The 21,031-nt window shown below is 42.6% G+C and overlaps 1 protein-coding gene across 1 annotated transcript in view; it reads left to right on the forward strand.

The window, feature by feature from the left end:
- Positions 1–15,642: 15,642 nt before the first annotated feature.
- Positions 15,643–21,031, forward strand: part of VGLL2 (vestigial-like family member 2) — an 8,090-nt gene continuing 2,701 nt past the window's right edge. The window contains exons 1-2 of the mRNA XM_008583821.1: positions 15,643–15,930; positions 18,350–18,659. Of these exons, the coding sequence (XP_008582043.1) occupies positions 15,850–15,930; positions 18,350–18,659 (391 nt within the window). The 5' untranslated portion in view covers positions 15,643–15,849. The remainder of the gene's footprint in view (positions 15,931–18,349; positions 18,660–21,031) is intronic.

Genomic DNA, 21,031 nt, shown 5'->3' on the forward strand with positions numbered 1-21,031 from the left:
CATGGTTTATTTCCAAATCTAATTATTCTTATTCCAGTTGCTACTGCCTCAGTAGAACAAAGTTCCTTCATATTAAAATTAATAAAAACTGTTAAAGAACTACAGTGACTCAAAGAAAGATGTTTAGTTTGACATTATTATTAATATAAGACAAATTATGTTAAAATCTTTGATATCAAAATAATTAGCAATTTTGCTGAAATAGAGGACAGAAAACACGATTTGTCATATTTTGCTACATTGTTACTCATCCAAACATCATCAGCCCATCAACAGAATGCCTAAATGTGCACAATAATAATAAAATCCAGTTGTCTTTTATTTTTTTGCCAAATTTAAGTCACATAAAAATAGCTTTACACTTACATTTTATTTGTTGTTATAAAGTATATTTTCAAAGTAAGATGATAGAATCCATTCTATTTAACAGTTTGTTAGCTTTATTTTTAACTCTGAAATATTTAGACAAATGGTATGTGGGCTTCCATGTGCATTCTTGTCTTGGCCCCCACAAATGTTGAAAACAGGCATGGTTTCAAAAAACAAAAAAGAGTGATGAGGCCTAGGTCATTCATCTTTGGAGTCACCTTTTTTTTTCATTGAAACATAATTGATTACACATATTTGTAAGGTACAGAGTTGACTATCAATAATTGTGTACAATATGAGATGATCAAATCAGGATTATTAGCATATTCATCATTATGAAACGTAATCATTCTTTGTGTCCATTAATCAATTTCTTACTAACCTCCCTCCCCCTTCCCCTTTCCCACCTCTAGTAACTTTTGGAGCTGCTTTAGACTGAGGAATCACATAGGTCATCTCTCCAGGTCTTTTTCTCCTCTATATCCTTCAGATGCTGCTCTTCAGGTCACCCAGTTTAGTGACCCTCCTGCACCTCCTTACCTACATTCCCTCCAACACACCCACTTATCCAAGGATCTGGGGTTCTAAAGCCCCAACCAGTCCTGGCCACCTGGGAGGGGAAGGAGTACAGTAAGGACAGTAATATGGAGTGGTGACTCCAGGATGAAAGGAAGCAGCAATTGGAGAGAGAAAAGAAAAAGCTGGCATGATTTATAAAACAAAGGACCAAAGGAGTTAGGGTGAGTGGTGAGAATGGTCATGAGGTGTGAGAGAAGGAGTTAGCCATGAAGGGAGTAATAGGCATTTCTTCCTCTAGGAAAAAGATAGAGATGGATAGATGGATGGATAGATAGATAGATAGACAGACAGACAGACAGACAGACAGACAGACAGACAGACAGATAGATAGATAGATAGATAGATAGATAGATAGATAATAGATGAAAGATAGGTAAATGAATGAATAATTTGATATCCAGAAGAGAGATTGACTCAATGTTCTCAGAAATGCAAAAGGGAAATCATCTGCTTAGAGTTATAGAGTATTCGTACATTCAAAAGTATTGAGAGCCTGCTGTGGGCTCTGTATTATACTAGGTCCTCGGGTAATAATGGCAAGTAAAAGGAGGCATGATCCCCCTTTCATGGAGCTTAAAAGCAAATGGGAAGCATAGAAATCGATCAAATGTTCACACCACTAAATATATTATTTCAACCTGAGTTCTGAGATAAAGTCATGCTTCCATGAAGGGAGGATTAGTGATTTTGAGAATGTGTGGAAAGGTTTGAAAAGTTGGTTTCAAGTGCAGCATAACACAGCCATTCTAGAACTTAATAGGCAAACCAGAGGAAGCCACAAGTAGAAGAAAGGCTCAGTGTTGTGTCTGAAGTCAGCTCACATCTCAGGCCTAAAAGAGACCACTCTGTAACTGGGACATAATCTGTCGCATAATTTTATTCATGTATATATTGTAGCTTACTTCTTGATTTTTAAAAAAATGGAAAATAAGGAAATACACAAAAACTGAAAAAAACAGAAATATTCTTCAACTGGTGAAAGGGTGAGCAAATTGTGGTACATTATTACAATAGAATACCACTCGGCAGTAAAAAGGAACATTATTAATTCGTGGAACAACTTAGATGAATCTCAAATACACATTGCTAAGGGGAACGAAACTGCACCAAGAAAAGCTACATGCTATATGATTCCATTTATATGGTATTCTGGAAAAAGCAAAATTGCAGAAACAGAAAAGATATTTGTTGGTGCCAGAGTCTAGGAAGGAGAGGCGGCAGAGTCGACTACAAAGGAGCTTCGGGGAGGGGGGTTTTGGAGTGATGAAACTATTTTATATCTTGATTGTGGTGGGTATTATACTCAGGTATACATTTATCAAAACTCATACAACTTATACACCACAAAGGGTGAACTTTTCTGTAGGCAAATTATTTATTAATTAAAAAAAATGTTTTAATGTATCTAAAAGAAAAGAGAAAGAAAGAAAATACAAAGAAATGTTGCAATGTTGCAACTTCATAGGTAATTTTTCTCCAACTTCTTTTGTCTTCAATTTTTGACACGTTGTTCATTGTCTATAATATTTAGTTAAGCTGTAAATACAAGTTGGAAATCGAGAGTAAGTGTAAGTAATTGATGTATCTTCAGACTCTCCTGAAAAATCTCAGCAGTTAGACTGGAAATGCAGATGCAAGTTAGGTCACTCTTGCATGGTTCACTTATTTATTCCACTCCATTTAAATTCTGAAGTGCACTTATGTCTCAAATTTAACCCGAACAAGAAAGGCACCTCACTTGAAGTCTATCTTGTTTATATAGAAATGGAATGTGTTAAATAAAATGTTTTGAAAGTCCTTGTTATGAGACTGAAAAACATAAATGAGCAGTTACTACAAGCAGTAACCTAATCCTCTGGCAGTTGTAAAGGAGCTGAATTTTTACAATAATGGTTTTATGGGAAATGTTTCCCTGAATCAGTTGCCATGATAATCTGTTGGAATAAATAGGTATGGCAACCCAATCTAACAACCATGGTCTTGAACCATACAATAGTTAAACAAAGAACACTTGTTCCTGAAGAAGATAATTAAGCTCTGTCTTCCCTAAATTTCAGAGCAAAATGCATTTGATTACCTACCTAAGGTAGTTTTCCTTGCTTTTCCAGCAACTGAGGATCAGAAGACTTCAGGTGCAATTGTTATTCCCCGAGCCACTTCCCAAAGACCTTGCAAGTCTACCCATCCTCCCCAGCAAGGAAATCCCCAAATTTTAACAAGTAGACATTTTTTTCCCTCAAATTGCTGGATACCTTTTAAGACTAATGACTAACTACGAGACGGTAAATTAGTGCCTTTCTTTTCTTCCTGTATGACTATCTAACTGTTGTAAGACTTTATATACGAATGTGAATTACCTCATAGTACAGATGTGAATTACTTTCATCATAAAGAAAAGTCTAGAAAACAGAAGTAAGGAGAAAATAATACTAAATCAAACCCACAAATATACTTTCTCATCTCTTAAGATGAAAAGATTTGAATAACATAACAAAACACTCTTGTACCCACGCCCCAGCCCTATCAAATTTTGCCACGTTTAACTCAGAGATTTTTGAAATCATAAAAGTCCCCTGTGTACCTCTCCTTTTTCCTATTTCCCTCCCTTTCCAGCAATGGCCATTATCCTGAAATTGACATTTGAATTTCCCTTGCAATTTTCATATTACTACATATATATATATATATACACACACACAATAGACAATATAATGGCATGGTTTCACAGGTTTTCAAGCTTTATATAAACAGCACATCCCATTTTGGCAATCACCTTTTACTTTTTGACAATACTGTTGAGATTTAACCATATTGATACATGTAGTTATAATTCTGTTCTACCTGCTGACTATCTCATTATGTTAATGTATCACAATTTATTATTCATCCTGCTTTTGCAAGTTTGTTTCATTTTTGCTTTGCTTTGTTTTGCTTTTGGGGGTATTTTGTCTCCTATTTTTGTTTTTTGCTAATACAAATCATGTTTCAAAGATATTTCATACACGCATTTCTTTGTGCACATGTGCATGAAATTCTCTGGAATATATTCTTATAAATGAAATTGCTGGGTTGAAGGACATGTGGATCTTCAAGATAGTACTACATATTGCCAACATTCTTTCAAAATTGACTATACCAACTTATGTTTCCATCAAAAGTATTTGAATTTTTCCTTTGCTCCATATCTTTGCCAGGATTTAGTATTGCTAGACTTTATCATTTTTTTCCCAATCCAGATGCTTGTAAAAATTATCTTATTGGTTTCACTTTCATTTTCATATTTAATGGTTATTTGACTTCCTGTGAATTAACTGTTCTTATTCTTTTCTATTTTTCCAGTGGATTGTCTTTTTTAATTGATTTGTAGGAATTCTTAGAGACTCTGGATTCTAATTATTTGTTGGTAATATGCTTCATAAGTACCTTCTCACTGCATTCCTTAACTTTTCATTTTCTTTGTTGCATCTTTTATTAAACTGAAGTTTTACTTTTAATAAAGTCAAATTTATTAATTTTTCCATTGTAATTCACCATTTCTCTGCTATGTTTTTTTTTACATCTGTTTCTGCTTCATAGCAGTGGGAATATTTTCCTCAGTTTCTTTAAATGGTTTTGCATTGAAGTAAATCAAATGAGGATTTATTTTTGCACATGGTGTAAATTAAGCATCAAATTTTATTTATGAATATATGAAAAAGCAATTCTCCTAGCACCTTGTATATGACAGCCCATCCTTTTTCTGCTTCTTTTAATACTCCCTCAACAATTTATTGTTTCCATGTTTGCATGGATCTGTTTCTAGGGTGTCTATTCTTCCTTTCATTGGTTTGTAATGTGAATGTCACTTTGTGTAAATTACTATGACTTTATATATATCTCAAATTCTAACAGATATTTTGTGCTACTTCTTAATTGTCTTAGTTATTCTTAAACCATCGTTTACCAAAGGACTTTTCATCTTGTCAAGTATGATGAAAAACTTCACTGAGAAGTTGATTAAAATTCACTTTGATTATTTTTATTGCTGATGGGAAAATTGCTACTTTTATAACATTGTTTTCATTTGCAATGCCATATATGTTTACACTTATTCAGGTTTTGTGTGTGTGCGTGTGTGCGTGTGTGTGTGTGTGTGTGGCCTTCTATAATATTTTGTAATTTTCTCCCAATAATCTTTAACATATTTTATTATACAAGGGTACTTCAAAAAGTTCATGGAAAGATTCGTATTATCTTTCAATTCTATTTTTCCACAAACTCTTTTCAAGAACCCTTGTATTTACTTCTACATACCTACTACTAATGTTTGATTGGGATCTTTTCCTACTACATTTTTTAATTGATTATTACTCAAGTATAACAAGGTTACTGATCTTTTTTAATGATTATTGGCTATGAATTTTCATGAGATACAAAGCTGATTGTGATCCCTCATCCCCATGATGCAGGGGCCAGATTCATACTGGCTGTATACCCATCACCACAAATGGCATTTGTACCCCGTGTCCCCCACCCAATTATCCCCAACCTCCATCCCCTCCACCCTCCCCCCCCTCCACTTTGTAGCCCATAGAATGTTCTCTCCCTCTGCAAGTCCAACACACTACTGTGGTCTTTCTTTCCTTCCTTTTTTCTCTCTTAGCTCCCACATATGAGTAAGTACATGTGCTATGTATCCCTCTGTGCTTTACGTATTTCACTCAACATAAGTTTCTCCAGGCTGATCTTTTTAAGTTGATCTCTTGGATCCAGCAATCTTGCTGATCTTTGTTAGTTCTATCAGTAAATCTGTAGACTATCTTAAAGTTTCTAAGTATGCAATTATATCACCCACAAATAGGGATATTTGGTCTCTTACTTTCAAATACTCATGCCTCTTTTTTTCTCCTTGTCTTATGAGATTGATTAGGACCACCAGTATAATGTCCACTAGAAGTAAAAATAGTAGCCATCTCTATCTTGTTCTAGTCTTCGGGGGGCAAGTTTCTAAAATTTATCCCTTATGTTTGGTTTCTGCAGTATATTTTTCATGACTATCCTTAATCAAATTAAGGCAGTTCCCATCTATTTTGGTTTTTACAATGAATGAGGGTAAAATTTTACTACGTGCTTTTTCTGCATCCAGTGAGATAATCATGTCATGTAAGGGTTTTTTTTCTCCTTTCATATGCTAACGTGGTATGTGCCAATTAATAGATTTTTTGAATTTGGATTCTAGTATAAAACCCTCCTACCTGGTCACAATGTATCTCTTTCTAAATTCTGCTGAAACCAAATCAATAGTATTCTACTCAAGATTTTTGCATCAATGTTAACCAACAGATACTAGTTAATAACTATTTTCTTATGTGTCTTGGTCCAATTTTGGTAGCAAGACCTCTTCTATTCTCTCAAGCACTTTGTAAAAGAAAGGATTTGGTAAATCTCTGTAGAACAATATGTATATGTGGTATTTTGGAGTAATATAATGTTTAAATGTCTCATTATTTTGCATAAGATACTCTTAGTTGTCTACACAATATCATCCCCCATTTTTTCTTGCTAAGAGAACCCTGATTTTTGTTGAAGGTGGACACATACACACACACACATATTCACACACACAAATATATGTTTGTATTGGAAGGTACCCTTATCTCACATGATGAGTTCTGACTAAATAAGCGTTTTTTAACATATAAGCAATTATTCCCTTGCCCTCCCTGCTAACATTTTTCCAGTTGCCTCTGCCTGCCCTTCCCACCACCACATGCACACATCTTTTATTTCATAACCTGCTCTTATGTGTGTATTTCAGAACTCCTGCTCCACTGTAATATCAGGGATAATGTAAATCCAGGCACAGAGTCAGAGCATTATCTAGCATAGTTCTTTGTCATGAGGCTGTGGTTTTTTCCCCCCTGCCTAGGGAGGGCAAGAGCTTTAATAAAGTAATATAGACAGGGCAGCAGATCAACAGCCATTTTTTCAGCCTCCTTTGTGGGCAAGAGAGCCCCAAAACAAGGCTTGGTTTCAGGAATTGAGTCCAGCACAGGATTTTTAGCCCCATTTTCCTGCAGGAGCCAGCTTCCAGCCCAGAGCCCGGCAAGCCCATGGAGCCAGCCCTGCCTGTTACTTTGAGTTTCTTTTTGCTATGGTTTAAATGTGTCCCCCAAAGTTCATGTGCTGGAAACTTAATCCCCAGTGTAACAGTGTTGAGAGGTAGGACCTTTAAAAGGTGATTAGGTCATGAGGGCTCTGCCTTTGTAAATAGATTAATGATGTTATCATGGGAGTGGTTTCACTATTGTGGGAGTGGATGAGCTCAGCCCCCTTCTCTCTCATACATGAGCTCTCTTCATGTGATGCCTTCCACCATGTTGTGACGCAACAAGAAGACCCTCACCTGATCTGGACCCTTGATCTTGGACATCCCAGCCTCCAGAACCCTGTGCCACATAAATTTCTGTTCATTATGAATTACCCAGTCTATGGCATTCTGTTACAACAGCATAAAACAGACTAAGACACTTTTTCTTTCTTTTTTTTTTTTTTTTTTCCTTGGAATGTTTACCTTGTTTGAGGGTCCATTCATGTTTTCTGATTATCTCTTCCTAAATTTTATTTATTATTTTTATGGGTTTGAAGCAAAAGGGGTGAGTGTAATGATAAACTTACTGTCATCTCTGCAGTAATTTTTGAATATTCTTTAGGAAAAGGAGAGTAACAAAATTTCTAACTAAGCTAAGAACCCTAACATAGTGTATATTACTGCTCATTTTCTCCCATAAATCTACTGTTTAAGCATTCACCTACCCTGGACAGGGGAATTGGGAGATACTAATCACCAAAAATGAATGCTATGACTAATAATTCAAGTAAATTTATTTCCTCTCTTACATATGCTATATATACTGCACATTAAAATATACATTAATTATATAATGTGATAAAAATTAAAAAGTCCTTCTTTTGAAGCCCCAACTTTACCAAATAAAAGAATGGGTATCTTCCTTGCTCAGTCTCATAAGAGTTCAGAAAGGTTAAACATTTATTTCTCAAGAAGCAGACACTAGATGTTCTTTTTTTTTTTTTTTTTTTTTTTTTTTTTGTCTTTTTTCCGTGTCCGGCAACGGATCGCAACCCTCAGTGTTGCCCCTGTACCGGACCGGGGACCGGCAACGGGATCGCAAGCCTTGGTGTTGCTCCCACGCCTCGCTCAGCCAGTGAGCGGGAGCCGGTCTGTATGTGGGATCCGAACCCTCGGGCGGGAGCGCCGCCGCGCTTCCCAAGCGGCACACTATCCAGTGCGCCACCGGGCCGGCCCACTAGATGTTCTTATACATACCATATGTTAACTTGGGCCCTCAGAAAGTAAATATAATGGGCAATTTTACTTCCAATATAGGATACCGGAGACCTCAATTCACTCACCCAGTGCTTGGAAGACAGAGCTCCATTTTGAATTACATTTCTCTGGTAATTCTAAAGGATCTCTGTCTGGCTATTACTGCCAAACCTTCGAGAATATGCCCCTGCTCAGTGAGAATTTGGGAACACAGAATTATTGGTTTTCATATAAATTTTATAATGTGCTATTCTTTGAGAAGGATCTTAAGTTGAAAATAGCACTCATGTTGGGAATGTTTATAAACATTATACGCTACTTTCAAATGTGAATTTGTTCCAGTTTCAGAGTTTGGTGCCGTAAACATCTTTACAGATCATCTAGTCCAGCTGCTCCATTGTACAGGTGGATAAACTGGGAGCAGAAGGGATGATTCCACTCACACCATGTGTCAGAGCCTGGTGTCCTGATACTGAACACATCACTCGTCCCATGCTACTCTTCAGCCTCCTCCATTCTTAAGAAAGTAGCTAAGATAATTTTGTCAGATTGAGGCTGTATTGCTTTCCCAGAGAAGGCAGGGCAATGTCCCATGAAAAGAGAACAGTGAGCTGAGTTCCCAAAATATGTGACTTTTAGAGCTATGGCCACCCAGGGATCAGGTCTGCCACTTGTATGCTTCAAAGGTGATACCAGTAGCAAGATTTCCCCCTGTCCCTCCCCTTCTAAGAGCTGGGGATTCTCTCCAGTTCTCCAGCTACTTGTCTATGTAACTATTTGATGACATGTGCTTTGACATGTCTTTTTAACACCTACTACTGGGATTTTCATTCTGCTGCAATAACTCTCCGTAGCCTTCAGGTCTGCTACTCATGTTAAAAAAGGATCTTTGTTTCTCTATAATTCATTGATATGGTTTCCTCAGTTTAGCACTTCATTTTATTATTTTTAATTGACAAATAAAAATTGCATGCATTTATGGTGCACGACATGAAGTTTTAAAATATGTATGCATTGTGTAATGGCTAAATCCAGCTAATTAACATATGCATTACCTCACATACTTTTGTTTGTGTGTGTGTGGTGAGAACACTTTAAATTCATTCTTAGCAATTTTTAAGTATATAATGTATTGTTGTTAACTATAGTCACCATGTTTACAATAGTTCTCTCAGACTTATTTCTCCTTTCTAACTGAAATTTTGTGTCCTTTAACCAACATCTCCCTGATCTCCCCACTCCCATAGCACTTCATTTTAAATGCACAGATACCACCTATTTTTCTAACAACAATAGCTGTTTAGCAATGGAATTACTATGTTGCATTACTGAAAGACTGTTTTACCATATTCATTACCAAAAATAATAAAGGACCCTGCCTTGCAATAGCCACTCCCTCATGCACCCAGGGGGCAAAGCTATACACACTGATGCCAATTAGGGCTGCAAGTGTATTTGCTACTTAGTATCCATAGGGAAAAAGAAAGTTATGGGTTAAAAATATATGGTCATTTTGAAGAATTTCAAAATTACTGTTTCTTAAATTATTACCAAGTACCAATAGACATTACTAAGGTCATGGCCATATTCTGAGCAAACACACATTTGGAAAAAGAATTAGCAACACTAAGGAGTACAGGCTTTAACTTACTATTAGGAGAAGAAGTTTCCTTAGTGCAAGCCTACTCTGAGGCCTGAATTTTTCAATCTGATTTCTCACATGGCCATGTTTACTAGACAGGCCCTTTGACAAGCTAAGCAACGAAGCAAGTGTTATACAGAGCCATGTTTAGCTAGTTTTTCCTCTAAATAATCTGGACCACAAGCAGGGTTCCACTTTGATTCACCGTGTGGATTGCCATGAGACAAATAAGATAACATTTTTAAATTTTTAAATTTCAAATTTTAAAAAATTTCAGATAATGTCATGGGTTGAATTATTTTAAAACAGGTTAATTTATGCCTCTCATAAATTGGAATGAAAGAATAATACTACCTGATGAGGTTTGACTTTCATAGTCAACAATTAGACTTTTACCTTAAAATATGATGTATACAGTATTTACAGCATAAAGTTAAGAACAAAAATTTAAAATGTAGTCTGCTTTGCAGTCTGCTAGGCTAATTGTTCTGATGCATCAAACAAACCTCATACTACATGATATATATAAGGCATAGTTAAACCTAATTTATATCATCATGAAATCTGTTTAAAAATCAGTCACAATAATCAAAGGAACTAAAAATGGATGGTGACAGTGTAGCAGTTGGTGCCAAAAATTCTTCCATGCAGGAATTCTTTCATGCATGCCCAGAGAAATTTCCTATGAGAGTTTCTATGAAGCTGTTTCAAGACCTCTTGAAGCATGTGACAGGACATCACACTCAAATGGATATCTTCACCTTCTCTCTGTTATTGCTGTGTTCGCCTTTTAATCCCTTCAGCATCCTGCTGAAATCAAGTTTATAAACAGAAGTTTGGGAATGGATCAACACCAATACTGTCAAATATCTAAGTCAACAGTTTAAATCCTTTAGTCCATTTCCACCTTCTGAATCTGCAAATTCCTCTGTGTCCCTGTGTCTTACAAAAAGAGTTGCACTGTTAGTTTCTAGACTATCTCCAGACTGTGTGTCTTTAAAGAAAGAAAATTTTTTAATATAGTCAGAAATTAGAGGCAATAAGAATGACTTTTCCAGGCAAAGAAGAGATGAAAAACAACTTCCTATTGAGAAATAATAGGTACATGCTCTCTGACTTAACTCTGTGTGCCCAAGTAATTTACAGAATTTACAAACAAATTTACAGATTTACAGAATGTAAATTTCCATCTTTTTTCCTCTCTTGTAAAAATGTGACAAGCCAAAATATTTGACACACATTTTTTACCAATCTCTCTTTTTGCTATTTATATGTTATCATTTTGAAAGGTTTGAGTCATCTGAATTGAATTTGTGTGATCATGTCTTTACACTAACCATTTCATAGAGATTCACTAAAAGAACTCCTTTCTGAAAGATGGATATGGTTTAATTACATTTCTCAATCTTAGAAATGGCATTAATATCAACACGAATTCAAGAGAAAACTAAGCTCAGAAAGTTGTGATTACTTCACCAAAGTTAAAGTTACTTGTACATAACATGAAAATACAGTCTTAAAAATATGAAGGAGGTAAAGTTTAACAATCCTATAATAATCAAATGCATGTCAATAATTATAAAGTAGTCTCATCTGTTCATTTGAGCTTTTATTTGGAAACACCATTAAGAGCTACTCTAAGTTTGTATAAACATAATTAAACCCTTTTTTCTTGTTATTTCACTAAGTCAAACAGAAATTAGTTTTTTAGTGAGGTTTGAGTGCATGGGTTTTTCTTTTTTCCCCTTATTTCTTTAAAATAAAGTCCCCATTCAGACTCTCCACTACTATAGTGTCATTCCTAAGTAACACACCATGCTTGAAAAACCTGGCATTTGAAGAAACGTTTTCAACTAATATTATTAACAGCTTGAATCCACAAAATCTTGTAAGCTACTCTCCTAAATCCAAACACATCTCTCCTTAGTAAAACAGGCAAGTATGGGTTTAGGGAGGGAAATCTATGAGATTACCATTGTGTTCATCCCCTTTGGTTGGCAGAATAAGGCAGAAGAAAATGCCAGCTCTCATGATCCAAATAAACCATGGGCAAAGGAGGGCCTGGGCTGGCTGCAGGTCAGTTCTCCAAATTAGTTCTGTTCATATGTCCTTCCTTTAAAGCTGCATCTTTGCAATTTTCAGGATAAGATGACACAGGTCACAGAAAAATTCAGAGGTAGTGAAGTCACCTAGCTTATAAAAAGGAGAGGCAAATCTTTCTGAAGAGAAGGTAAGGTACTTCATTGTGATGTTATCTTGAAACACATATTCATTCAAAAGTAATTTAATTTTGCTAACAAACTTTGAAAATAAAGGTGTCTTTCATTTTCACAGTTTTAGATATTGTTAGGATTGCAGACTGGAACTAGAGAATTAAAAGGAAATTTTTCCTGGAATTAACTTTATTTTCATATGGCTCCCTTCTAGTAGCTTAATAAATTGCCACGAATCTGTCTTAAAGTGGAATCATTTCTAAAAGAAGTCTTGGTACTCTCTCTGCCCAGTTAGGATGTTAAAAGGTAATTTGATACAACTGGTAATAGTTTCTCTGGGGGTGTTAAACCATCTGTTCATGGGACCCAAATTCCGGGACATTTTAACTGTTTGGTTTGCAGTCCCTTCTGGGGGGAGAGGAAGGGAGAGAGAAAAAAAGTGTGGGGAAGGGAGAGAGAATTTTCTCACCTTTCTCCTTCAGCCCTTAGTCCATTTCGAAGGCTCTGAATCAAAATCTGACTCCTTCGACGTGTTAATGTCATGGTGGCTTTAGTGGCTGGAAGAGTGGAGGGGTCTTAATTTAGCTGAGTTTTACTTTCCCCTACAGCATAGAAAGAAGAGGCGATCGCCTGAGATTGAGAAATACCACCCTCGCGTAAATTAGTTTTTTCAGCTACAGAGAAAATGACTGAACAAGCGTCAAGCATTGGGCCATATTTTAAAACTCAAGGCTGTTTATTTTTCTTTCTTCACTTGTTTTTTGTGGCAACTAGCCAGTAGGGATCCGGGGATCTGAACCCGTGACCCTGGTGTTATCAGCAGCACCTCTCCCAAGTGGGCTAACCCGCCAGCCCCTCCCCCCTCACACTTCACTTTGAATTTGAGGGAAGGGGAATGTTTTCCTACATAAATTCAAGATAGATGTTCATTGACCCAATTCACCGTGTTCTTTTAAACTCCTGTACAGTCAATGCCCTCCCTTAGAATCAGCGAGATTTTTTAAAACTGTTCGAATTTAGAGGAGATTGAGAAACGTGAGGAGAAAGCAGCTTTGGGCACCTAGAATCACATTATCTTCATTTTCTATGTTCAAAATGTGCGAAATCGCTCCTGTGATCCATAAAGAAAATAAATAGCATTTTACTGGGCCTCGTTGGACTCCGAGAATTTGTCGTGACTTTCTCCGGAATTTGCGGAAAAATCAAAAAGCTTCTAGTGCAATGGCTGAAGTAAAATAAAAATGTCAAAGTAAGCGGGGTAGGAGGATGCTGTTGGTCGGGGCTGAGGACAGGGGCAGAGCCTCCGCGCATTGGCTAGACTTGCTGCAGCGCTCGCTTCCCGCCGCTGCTCCCGCGCACGTGGCCGGCCGCGGGGAAGGCGCGCTCCCGCCTGGAGAGGCTCTAAGCGGGAAGAAGCCAGAGTGGAATCTCTGTGTCCAAGGGTGACTGTGGGACCTGAGGGACAGGGGAGAGGGGCCCGCGGGAATCGCACCGACCCGCAGCGTTGCGTCCTGGGTGTGGCGACTGCGTGGACACAGGGCCACCTGCGGCGTCCTTAGACCAGACCCTAGGGATGCGGGCGGTGGCCAACCCTGAACCCGGCGTGGGGCTGGGCAGAGCGACCCCCAGTGAGGATGCGCAGCGCCGACGAGCGGGAGTGGGGCCTGCACTCACCACCCCCGCACCCAAAGGGGCGCATCGTGGCTCTTCGGTGACGATTCCCTCTCTTGCCCTAGAGAAAATGCGGAGAAGCCATGGTGCCCTGCTCTGCAGCTCCCGGGGCGGGAGCGTTGGGGTGGGAGTGGGCGGGACGTTGTGCTTCACCTGCGCGCCCGGACCGCCGGAAGCTCCAGACGCCGGCGGAGCTCAGCCACGAGGCAGCCGGCCCCCAAAGGGAGTCTTGCGTAAAACTGGATTAAAGGAATGTCTTTAGTTTTAATTTACTTTAAAATAGATTGCGCTACAACGCAATTAAGTTAATTAGGGAAACTCTCCAATCGCTCAGGACGGCCCCCCATTTATAAACCGACTTGGAGTCATTGCCCACTTATAAATCGAGCAAAACCAAATATTCAACCACAAAACAATTTGGCTTAAAACATTCACTTTTTAAACACAAGTATATCTTCAGGGGTGTGTTTATTCTGTTTCATAGCCTGAGAATGGATGAGTCGTTCTGTCGGATTTAAAGTGGGGGATGACTAGGGTTCGCTTGCGTCGGTGTCCACGCTGCCTCTTCCGTGGGCCTGGGCTCGCAGTGCTCCCAGCCTCTGCCCCCGGGCCCCCAGGTCTAGCCTGCCGCTATTCCCGTAACGACCCGTTCGCCCCCTGACCCAGTCACTAGAGAAAGCCCGAACTTGTAGGACTGAGGTCTCCACTCTACACCCCCTCCCCGGGGGGTGGCTTGGTGGGGGGTGGGGGACTGGGGGGATGGAGACAGCTGCAGGAGGTCGGAGCCAGCAGCACTCTCAGAGCAAAAGAGAAAACGGCGGTGCGCGTTTCACAAATAGGAGTGCATCCTCCATCACCTCTGTAAGCATCGCACTGCTTAGAAGAGGCAGCGAAAGCCTTCTCTGACGGTTCCTAGGACGCCTCTTCTGAGAGCCAACGGGTCCTTGTCCCCAAAAGTGGCCAAAACTTTAAGAGACGCGGGCCGAGGAGACCCCGGCGTGGAGCGCCAGGCGTCCGGGGACTGGGTGAGGCCTCCCGGACTCCTCGAAAGCAGCTCTCAGTCGGAGCAGCCGGAGGCGGGGTGCGATCTACACTGACCCGGCGGCTTAGGGTGGAGAACCTCAAAGAGAAAGGAACGGGATCCAATTTTAGAGGGGCAAAAGGGAACGGCCCAAGAGAGTGGAACTGGGGTGTAGAAGCAGGCGACAGGACGAGCGGGTCGGAGCGGGCAGCGGTGACAGGCTTCAGCCAGTGCCATTTCCCCGCAGAGGGAGCTCCTCCGCGTCCGGACTCCTTTGGCATCCTGTCTGTGGCGACGACCCAGATCCCCTAGGGGATTCCAGGAGACAGCGCCGTCCCTCCTCACGGTCACCAGGACCGAGAGCGGAGAATCCGCCCCACCTCGCCACTCCCGGGCGCACACACTCAATTCTCCAGTGTGAGGCTGCGGTTCTCCCAAGAGACCTTTCTCCATCTTTCTTCCTCTCTCTGAGCATAAGCGCCCCCGATTCCCACCTCCCACCCTCTCTCTCTGTGTCTCTGTCTCTCTGTCTCCGTCTCTCCCTCCCTCCCTCCTATTTTAGCCTGCGAAATCCCTACTCGCGTTGCGAAGCCTCGGGCCCCACACTAGGGACCGCACAGTCTCCGGCACCCTTGGTCACAAGCTGGCTGCGGGCGAGCCCCGGGACACACAGCCGAGGCCCCTCGGGTCCGCCGCCCTCGCTCCCCATTGGCCCCCCGGTCCCCGCCCCTGGCCGCCCCCTCCCCCTCCGCGGCCCCCGATTGGCGTCAGCACGCGCGCGGGGCGTGGGGTTTAAATGCCCACTAGCGGGAGCCCGGGCGCTTCTGTCCCGGAGCGCGGTCGGGGCTAGAATCGCAGGAGTGGGAGGGGAGCGGGCCAGCGGGATCCCGAGCCTCGGAGCGCTGCCGGTCGCTCCGCCGCCGATGCCTCGGGAGCTGGGGCCCAAGCGCCGCCCATGCAGCATCCCTGAGCCCCGCAGAACGAGCGTTGATGAAAAAACACTTAACCGCCTCCGCTGCGGGGAGCCATGAGCTGTCTGGATGTTATGTACCAAGTCTATGGTCCTCCGCAGCCTTACTTCGCAGCCGCCTACACCCCCTACCACCAGGTACGTTTCTCCTCTGGTTCGAGGTCGGGACCTGGGAACGGCTGGCACGTTCCTCGTTGCCCAGACCCCCGTCTGTACCCCAAGGTCCGCAGCTCCTCCGCGCGTCCCAGGCGTCCGGCCAGCGGCGGGCGCCGCCTGAATGCGGGGATTGCCCGCGCTGCCATCCGTTGATTGTGCAATTAGCTAACTAACCCCTTTAGCTCCCGGGCTTGTTCTCTCGGAAGGCAGCTAAGCTCTGTTAAAGTGAGCCCGAGTCTTCCCAGGAATAATGAGACGAAGATGGAGCAGGCTGGATTTGCTTCGTAGAGTCTCGCTCCCGATCCTTCCCAGCGTGGTGCAGTGCTGGGACCTGCGAGCAAAGCCCACGCAGGGAAAACCGAACTTTGGTCCCAAAGGTGAAAGTGACAACAAAACAAAAAGCAAAGGCCAGTCTCTGTCTTTCTGTCTGAGACGCAAGGCCTGCGCATTCTCATCCCCGCAAATTTATCTCAGAAATAATTTCTTCCGTTTCGATTCTCAGGCGATTAGGCCAATTCCAGAGCCAACGAATTCGTTACAAAGAGCACCGCGCAGAATGCACTGTTTTTGTAATCGTTACAAAATTCTGGGGAGTCTTACTGGGGTGTGATTGACCCGGCCCAGGCGAGCTTGATAGAGAATACTTCGCCTTTCTCGAGCCTCAGTAGCTGAACTGGGCAGCCCTGTCTTCAACAAACTACTTTTAAGAAGACCATTTAACCCCGTTTCTGCAAACTCTTCAAGTTTCGTTTAATTCTGACAATTTCTCCTTTCTTTGGGCTGTATCTGGTCGAGCAGTTTTCCCTTCCGTTTCCTCAGCTGTCCTAGCAGAAACTGAGGATAGTAGTCTGGGGAAAGAACAAAATCACACATTGGGTACAGATCATGTTGGAAAGTCAGGGCCTGGACTCCTGCTTTGAGGAAAGTGAAATACACCCCAACGCCCCAAATCCATGCTTTTGCTAATTTCGTTTGCAAATTCAGAATGTCTACCTGGAAATTTCCTGATGAATTAATGATGGAAAGGGTATGTTTTGCTTTTTGTTTTCTTCCCTCCAACTCGCCTTTTTTATCTTTCCAGCCTAGCGTTTGCTTAGTCTTAATGTTAATTTTAGGAATCACCAGAGCCCCTCATTGTAAGCAAGGTGGAAATATCACATTTAGGAAGCAGTGATACTGCTAAATAATTTCAATCTTTTGGCTTCAGCCTGTGAGATGAGCTCCTTTTCACAATGAGACTATTAAAAAGAGGCAAGAGGTGGGTTGGGAGAGGTAAGGTTGGTTTACTTGCTGGTCCTTTCTCCTCCCAGACCCTGGATCAATCTATTCCATTAAGGTCTCTGTTCATTTTTGTATGCCTGGGACTCCCCACCCACCCCAGGCCATCTCTGCCTGCAGAATGCTTTAACACTGCATTCAGCCCGTTGTTCATTTTAAGAAAATGTTCTCAGCAGCTGCACTTGGTTTTTAAAGTCACTATCAGACATCAAATTTACCTAACCTGACAACCGGACCTGAACCTTCTTCCTTCTGCTCCTTTTTATTATTTATTTCCTCAATGTGTGTGGAGATGGTGAGGGTTGAAATACTTATAGTCCACTGGTTCTTCCTTACTTAAAAGATCTGTTTAAAAACTAAGACCGGCTTTTAAATGGACAGTTTATGGGTGACCAAGCAAATATCAACTTGCATTTATTAAAATGATCCGTATTTCCCCAGTCACAAAGTTAGCCCACATTTTTACCCCACTACTCATGGAACTACAGTATTTCAAACTTTCTGTGGCAGTTCTTCCTTCACATTCCTGGTTGCCTTTCTGTACATTTCTGGTTCTGGTCGAGTGAAGTGGATTATTTTCTGTTTTGTTTTGTTTTGTTTTTTCCTGTTCCATCGTGAGGATGCTTAATCCTGCATCTTGTGCTTCTGCCCTGGATTCTCAAGCAGGAAACAGTGAGGCCTCAATGGGACTTGGGTGCCCTTTTCCTTTAGAGACTAATTTTTAAAATATATTTGCCCTAAGCCGGCTCTGAGGTCAAACTCAGCTCATAACCTGGATGCTTAGGTGTCTTCTGGGACCTTCACACCTACACTTTGGGAGAGATTTCCCTGTGGCCCAGCAACAACTTCAGGGAGACAGAAGAACCAAAGATGGCAATCTTCCTCTAAGGAAGCCGCTGTTGCCCTTGCTCAGGTGCAGGCTGGGAGGCCTGCCAGCTATGTCTCACCGCCCCACCCCCCCACCCCCAGCCCATTGCTGGTTTTATGCAGAGCGCACAAGACTTAGACATAGATGCCAGTTTCCCTGTGAAAACTTTAGGGATCAGGATGAAGGAGTTCAGTCTGAACCCAATTTGCTGTCTCTTTTGAAACTGCCATCTCTATTCTTTCTCTCTCTGAGCAGAAACTAGCCTATTACTCCAAAATGCAGGAAGCCCAGGAATGCAATGCCAGCCCCAGCAGCAGTGGCAGCGGCAGCTCCTCATTTTCCAGCCAAACCCCAGCCAGTATAAAAGAGGAAGAAGGCAGCCCAGAGAAAGAGCGTCCTCCAGAGGCGGAGTACATCAACTCCCGCTGCGTCCTCTTCACCTATTTCCAGGGGGACATCAGCTCTGTGGTGGATGAACATTTCAGCAGGGCCCTGAGCCAGCCTAGCAGCTACTCCCCCAGCTGTACCAGCAGCAAAGCACCGAGGAGCTCTGGGCCCTGGCGAGGTGAGTATGGGGCCCTGCTGAGAAGGGCGATGGAGCCTGGGGCCCACCTACAGGGGCCCAAGGGTATGCAGCTGAAAGACTACTAGATGTCAAGGAAGGGGTGAGGAGGAGCATTTGGGGAGGATAAGAAAAACAAAGGGGGAAAGGGCATGGGTATGAGATCTTTTCTTGAAGAGTCAGAGCAGATCAGTGACATGGAAAAAAACACTAGCCTTGGAAATAAAAGGCCTAGATTTGTGTGTTGCCTCCACCGAGTCCTAGCAATATGACCTTGGGCAAGTCCCTTAACCTTTTTGAGGTCACTCTATTTACTGGACTCTAAAATTAGAACACTTGCCCTCTTAACTATCCCCAGACAAGGCTGTAAGACTCAAACATAAAAAATGTATGTAAATACGCTGTGGAAGTTTGAGGTTTCCAAAACCCTTCCAAACCAGGGGGTGGAGGATCTTCACTGCCAACTACTTTCAGAGCACTTCCCCAATTTCTGAAAGTTTGCCTAGAGGAAAAGACCTAGACCCTCTTCCAGCAAAACCTGCTGGAGAATGTCTTCTAAAACCAACCTATGTATGCCTTTTGCCAAGTTCCAGTTACTTGGGAAGTTTTGAAGCAGAAAGAGCCCTTCAATAAGCAAGTAAAGTAAGAAAGAAACAAAATTTAGGTAGAGTCAAAACATCTCTAAAGGTTTTCCTAAAACACATCCCCTTTTTATTTTTCCACCCTCCCTACAAAGCCCTGCTTTACTCTAGCCTGGAACAATGATTTCTTGGACAAGCCAACTAAACCCCCCTTCTATTCTGAAAATTTAACTTCCCTTTATTAACAAGATAAAGGTGGGAAGAACCATTGGATAAACTTGCTCACTAGCTTTTGATGTGTACCAAGCTGAGAAATGAAAACTTTGTTGTAAAAAAAAAAACAAATTTTCATGTGTTTTTATTCATCATTTTAGGGGAAATGTCAACCCTCATTCCTCCTCCCCCCCCCTTTTTTTTTTTTTCTGAAGAGAGTGTGGCAGTTTGCACAAGCCTTGCCCTTAGACAAGATCCAAAAACATTCGTTTTAAATACAGAACATTCTTTTTATTCTCCAGTTGCCTAAATATTTTTAACAGGAAGACTGTTCATCATTTAGAATGCATTTTCAAATCATTTGAAATTTTCTAGAATGTGGTGAAGATGCTTTTCCCAGAGGAGGTGCTCAATAAAGGTTCCTCGAATTAAATAACATTGTCTTACTCCCAAGTAAAGGCAACAAATTTGATCTAAACGTTATTCTCTTAAAATGCCACCAGGCGCTAGGGGTCAACGGTGATACTGACAATACTATTATTGTTATCCCTGGCGTCCTCACTTTGATGCAGAAAGTTTGTTAATTAAATCCTAGGATAAAAGACCTGTTTCTTCATGTCCCTCTGTACAAACAACACAGCCGCCCTTCTAATACTTGTATGTCTAGTTTATTCTTTTGCTTGGGTTCTTAGGAAAACATAGTTGAAAGATTTCTAGAAGGAAAACTAATAATAGCCAGACTTCGAAATATGTCGATGGACTTCTAGTCTAACCGAGGCCTTGGAGGGGCACATTTTTTGGGCGCAAGGAAGGCTGAAACGCGGCAGGGGCTAGTGAGATTGCTAGGCGGCCGACAAAGAGAGGGAAGAGGTATCATTAGCTCGAGGAGAGGCTGTGGCCGGGAAAGGGAGGCCGTGTCCGGCCTGAGGCTGCCCAGGCAGCTCGGCCCGGAGTCGGGGGAAGCGCCCTGCGCCCCAAAACTTGGGCGGGGACAGGGGGTCTCTCCGCTCTTCGTCTCCCCGCCACTCCCAGGGTCTCCGCACTGAGGACGCGTCTGCGAAATCGGAGGAGGCGGACCTCCTCCCCAGGAGGGTTCCCCATTTTGCGGCGCCCCGACCTCGCTCTCACAGACCGCAGCCCCCAAGAAAGGCACCGCTTCAGGGGCGGAGGCTGCCCGTCCGCCCCGCCGCCGCTTTCTCCCTCTTCGGCGGCCGGCCGGGCGCGTTCAGCTGTCGGGGCCGCGCGGGTGGGCGCTGGCGATCGCGGCCCTGACGCTCCTCTCTTCCTTTCCTCCCCGCCGCCTGCGGCCTGCAGACGGCTCCTTCCCGATGAGCCAGCGCAGCTTCCCCGCCTCCTTCTGGAACAGCGCGTACCAGACGCCGGTGCCCGCGCCGCTGGGCAGCCCTCTGGCCGCGGCGCACTCGGAGCTGCCCTTCGCCGCCACCGACCCCTACTCGCCGGCCGCGCTGCACAGCCACCTGCACCAGGGCGCAGCCGAGCCCTGGCACCACGCGCACCCGCACCACGCGCACCCGCACCACCCCTACGCGCTGGGCGGCGCCCTCGGCGCCCAGGCCGCCA

The sequence above is a fragment of the Galeopterus variegatus genome, unplaced genomic scaffold, assembly GCF_000696425.1.
Source record: "Galeopterus variegatus unplaced genomic scaffold, G_variegatus-3.0.2 Scaffold3053, whole genome shotgun sequence".
Taxonomy (NCBI): domain Eukaryota; kingdom Metazoa; phylum Chordata; class Mammalia; order Dermoptera; family Cynocephalidae; genus Galeopterus; species Galeopterus variegatus.